The 5,209-nt window shown below is 51.4% G+C and overlaps 1 protein-coding gene across 1 annotated transcript; it reads left to right on the forward strand.

Moving 5' to 3' along the window:
* The first annotated feature begins 229 nt into the window (after nt 1–229).
* Nucleotides 230–1,362, forward strand: LOC115507833 (histone H2A-Bbd type 1-like). The gene has a single exon (XM_030306330.1). It carries the CDS (start codon nt 914–916, stop codon nt 1,265–1,267), a length of 354 nt encoding a protein of 117 aa, XP_030162190.1. The 5' UTR covers nt 230–913; the 3' UTR covers nt 1,268–1,362.
* Nucleotides 1,363–5,209: the final 3,847 nt, after the last annotated feature.

Here is a 5,209-nt window from a genome sequence, read left to right on the forward strand (position 1 = left end):
CCCCCAGTCATTTTGGTTAACGATAAAAATAAATTATTGGCTGTAAATGAACAAAAATGAAACAGAAACACAAAGTTAGCAGAGAAGGAAATTAAAATTATTAAAAATTTAAATTAGAAAAAATCAACAAAGTGCTCTTGGTGCTTTGGATTCACCTAGAAGAAATGAGACACCCCTGGGTATTAACTGAGAATGAGGTACACTTTTTGTCTTTGAATTTTATCTGGCTCTGACAGGTGAATCTAGTGGGCATATCACTGTGACCTCCAAAACAGTTAGAAGATATTTTCAAAGAGAGTGAATGAACTCATGACCTTTATGTCGATGTAACATGAAAATGTGTTAAGAGTCTTCACTGATGAGGAATTGGCGGATATTGTAACCAATCCAGAAGAGAATCCAAAGAAAGTAGAAATATTGATAATCTTTAAATGTGTCAACGGGGGCAAAATTGGGTTTAGTTTGGACCCCTACTGGACAAAGCATTCAGTATGTGTGTCCCTGACCAGCAATTTACAAAGGGCTGTCAAAGAGCTCAAAGACCATGGAAGGCCAGACCAGGTAACCTGGAGGGGAGTGTCCTCAAGACAGAGCACTGTGTCAGTGGAAAGGTTCGCGTTCTTGTTTGTACTAGACTGTTGAGGGCCAGGAGAAAGAGTTCCCTCGTAAAGAGGGTCCAGTGCAGTCAACAGGGAGACCAGGTTTCTGTCATGGATGTTTCCAGGCCAGTCCTGAGCAGGGCACAGTGACACCAGCGACACCAGTGACATCATAATGTCGGAGGTGTCATATAAGCAGCTCCCTGACCAGTGAGGGGCACACTTGGTAGTAGGAGTCGGCGCCGACATCCTGCCACCCTCGGGCCAGCGGGACGGTCAGGCTGGGCCGATCGGGTTCCAACCCAGCACGCGGCATGTCTGGGAGGCGCCGCCGCCGGCACCGTCGCAGACGGAGGAGGCACGCGGTGTCCCGCTCCAGGAGAGCCGAGCTGCAATTCCCGGTCAGCCGCGTGGAGCGTCTCCTGCGAGAGGGTCGCTACGCCCCGCGCCTGAGCGCGTCCACCCCGGTCTTCCTGACCGCCGTTCTCGAGTACCTGACGGCCAACATCCTGGAGCTGGCGGGCAAGGAGGCTCTGGACAGCCACAAGATGCTCATCACCCCGGAGCACGTGCAGCGAGCCCTGGGCAGCAACCAGCACCTCAGGGGTCTCCTCGAGAACAGCACCTCCCCTCGGGTGGATGGGATGCCCCGAGTTCGGAAGTGGTGATGCCCGCGCCCCCTCGTCCGGACCCCGAAGCCGCCCACAGATGAGGGAGGCCTGGCCTTGTGTCTGCACGTGACATTAAAGGAGTTAACTCCAGGGCCGTGCCTCTGACCGGTGTCTGTTTCTGTCATTCGGAGGTAGCCGGAGGTGTCTGTCAGACATCCGGGAGGAGACCTCCCACGGGAGGTGGAGGGTGGACGGGGCGGTCAGTGTGGGATGCTGGACGCGGGCATTTCGGGGAGCGGTTTCGCTGGGGACAGTGCGGGAAGCGGCCCTGAGGGAGTAGCGGGTCAGGGGGAAGAGACTTCCTCACTGGCGCTGAGCCAGTCCAGGCTTGTGAGGCCAGGAGGCTGGCGGGGTGGGGGTGGCTCTCCCAGGCATGTTGAATGCCCAGAAGGAGGGTGGGGGCTGAAGACCACGACTGAGGTGCCACAGGCCTTATTCCCGACCGGAGACCATGTGGAAGTCAGGAGGTGATGGCAGTGGGGGTGGGTGGAGAGGGTGGCATAGCAGCCGACACGCACTTAACGGGCCAGGGCTTCGCGTGAAGATTGAGGAGCGACGGGGAAACCATGAAGAGGTACACGTAGAAGGAACTATGCTCAGGTTGATTTGATGGCCTTATACCCCGCCTCCTTCCAAAAAAGGGCTCGAGGTAGGGATTATTAGCTAGTGCTGCGGAACTCTGTGGAGTATATCCTTCTGCCCTCTCTCGCGGACACTGGTCACCCGTATAGTACTATGAAAGGTAGCATCTGGCCTAAGACATGCGATCCTAGACGTTCTTTTTAAAAACCATTTGTTGATGTTTCTCTATTTGGAGAGAGAGCGTACAGGGAAGGGGCTGAACGAGAGGGAGAGGGAGAATCCCAAGGGAGCTCCCTACCACCGGCGCAGAGCCCGATGCGGGGCTCGATCCCAGGAACTGTGAGATCATGACCTGAGCCAAAACCAACAGGCAGACCCTTGACTGAGCCTCCCAGGTGTCCCAATCCTATGAAGTTCTTCATGGTTATTGTTAATAGATTTATTTAGAAATATACTCCATTATAAACTCCTGTAGTAATCTCATTCTCCGTGAAACACCTAACCCGTCTACGATCATATACTTGATGGAGCAACATAGAGTTATCAGTGGCTGAATATGTGTTTGGAGAGGTACAAGTGTGTTCCGTGTAAGTTCTGTCCCAAGTGCTGGACTCGGAGGACATACAGTTCTTACAAAGACTCTTGTGGTGTTTTGGGTTAAAAAGAGTTGTCACGTCAAGTGTTCTGGCAGTCTTTCCCCTTCCTGTGACTGTCAACATTTAATATTTTCTCCAGTTCATCATGTGCTCAAGCCCCCCCCCCCCCCCGCAGCCCCCTGGACTGTCACAGAGGGCTGGTCAGAGGTTGCCTAGGCAGCGTGGACAAAGGGATCAGAGGAGCTGGGTTGGCCATCCCAGTTCACCACTTTGTGGCCATGTGATCTGGGACACTCTGTTGCCTCTGAAAAGCACTTTCCCGTGTGAAATGGGGATAATAAGGGTTCCCCCATCTTTGGATTTTTGCAAAGATTAAGTCATTGCGTGCCTGTCAACTGGCGCATAGCACAGCGCCCCGCACAGGGTGCGCCCTGAGTGCGTAGCTGCACGTCTCTCCCTTTCTGTAGACCACATGCTTAGGCGTGCTTCCCCAGGTGCCCCTGGCCTGGATCTCACGCGATGGCCGGCGGCCTGGGCCACTGGCTGTGAGACCGCAGCCTGCTGAACCTTGGGGAGAGACAGAGTGCCACGCAGAGGAAGCAGCCAGAGGTACACCCAGGAACCAGACAGGCCTCAGCCTGGTTTCCTCTCTGCTCCCCTCTGCCTGGGGACTCACCCTCTCTCTGCTTCCTGCCACCATCTTTTAAAGTGTGGAGTTGGCTTAGCCTTTACCTACTTCATAGGAGTGTCCTGACAATAATAGTGTCAGGGTTGTGTTTAGAGCTGATTTGAATATGTGCTCGTACAAATCCAAGAAACTTTGCTTGCTCCACAATGCCATTCAACCAAATAGTTATAGAAACCTCACTGTCAAGATGTCTGCCTTTCCAAGTTGTGATTTATTGTAGAGAGCCAGGACGCCCTCTTTGCCTTAGCCAAGCTCACCTGTTACTCCTGTGTTCATTTGAGTAGCAAGCAGGTATCTCTCTCTTTCTCTCTCTCTCTCTCTCTGTCTCGCAGTTGCAGGTGGAGATTCGCCTTCACCTGGTTACAGGATAGCACCCACATTGCCACCTCATCCCTGAAGTTGAGTTTCTTTGTGACCGGGGCATGGTTTCTCATATTTCAGTGTCCTTCAGCCAACAGGGACTGCCTCCAGGGTGGGTCATGCCAGAGAATCAGTCATTATGCTAAGATCTTGATATGTTGGTTAAAAAGCTGTCTGATTTTTACAAGCAGTTGATTTGTCTCATGGCTTTGGCTTGTTTTAGCACAAAATAGTCCCCTGGGTATTTCACCAGAAGCACAGCTGAGGAATTCTTTAAAGGCTGGAGATGTGAGAGTAGATGGATAATCCATGTCTGGTTAGGAGACCTGTGTGGTCAGGTGGCAACCTTACAGTCCATGCAGTAGTCCACACTAATGGTCTCTGTGACACATGTAGGGAGCCAGACTTCCTGGGCTCCTTCAGACTATCCAGCATCCAAGGTAGAATTTGGAGGTGGAGCTTCAGTGACTTCGTGTTGGCAAGCCATCTTCAGTCACAGGGGCTTTGGACAATCGGGCAGAGCACTACTGCCATCCCTTTAAGAACTGTGCTTCAGCTGTGCTTGTGGATTTCACAGGAAACATGGGGGCCAGGGCCAGTACAGGATGGGTGTAAATGCAGCCCCTGCCAAATCCCCCTCCTACACGTGCACAGGAATCCTCCACTCAGGGGAGGCAGGTGGAGAGGGGGAATCACTGCCTTTGGGAAAGAATGAACCACCAAGTTTAGGTTCTTTGTGTGTTTCAAAAAAGTAGGAGGTGTGGGATGTTGAGCAAGGATCAGCTCTTGCTTGGGCCCTGGATTGAGGACACCATTGATGACCAGTGCGCTGTTGGGAATGGGAAACTAAAACCGGAGTGAGTAGGGACAGGGGCTGGGCTGGGAGGGGGGTGTAGCTGCCAAACTAGGTCTGGAATCAAAAAGTGTATCAGGGCAAGGTGGAGTCAGACACGGGTCAGCAGTGTAGAAAACATAATGTGTGAGAAGAGATGAGCCCAAGAGTTGAGTCTGGGGGGAAACCTGGAGGGTTGTGTGGGCTCAGGCATAGCATGAGCACAAGGCATGCGTATTAGGCCAGTCTCCCACTGAGAAAAATTTTAGGGACAGAGGTGTTTTTTATTTTTAATGTTTATTTATTTATTTTGAGAGATAGGATGTACTACCCGGGAAGGGACAGAGAGATAGAGGGAGAGAGAGAATCCCAAGCAGGGTCTGCAGTGTCAGCACAGAGACTGACACGGAGCTCAAACTCATAAACTGTGAGATCATGACCTGAGCTGAAACCAAGAGTCAGACACTGAACTGACTGAGCCACCGAGGCACGCCGGGAACAGAGACGTTTGAAGGCCCAGGCTCCTTTGGTCCCTGAATCTGACAGATTCTATAGGATGTGGCCAGAGGGAGACCACTGACTTTTCAGAAAGGGCCTTTGGAGCCCCAAAATAGAATTCAAGAATAACATGACTATCTATGAATCATTTATACAGCGTTTCAGTAAATCATTTCTAAAGCATAAATTATAAAAAGGCAGTTCACAGGCTTAATCTGGACAGCAGATGGGTTTGGTGGTCCTACACAGACGTTTTAAAAGAGAATCAATTAGCTGCTAACATTTAATAATCAAGAACTTTTTACCTAAATAAAGCACTTGTCAGAGGGTGCATTGGGGGAGGTGCAGTAAGCCTCCCTGAGAATAAGCCGGAAGTGCACGGT

The sequence above is a fragment of the Lynx canadensis genome, chromosome X (genome assembly GCF_007474595.2).
Source record: "Lynx canadensis isolate LIC74 chromosome X, mLynCan4.pri.v2, whole genome shotgun sequence".
NCBI classification, from domain to species: Eukaryota; Metazoa; Chordata; class Mammalia; order Carnivora; family Felidae; genus Lynx; species Lynx canadensis.

Coding starts and splice junctions, on each gene's coding strand:
- LOC115507833 (XM_030306330.1), top strand. CDS start 914: ATGTCTGGGAGGCGCCGCCGCCGGCACCGTCGCAGACGGAGGAGGCAC.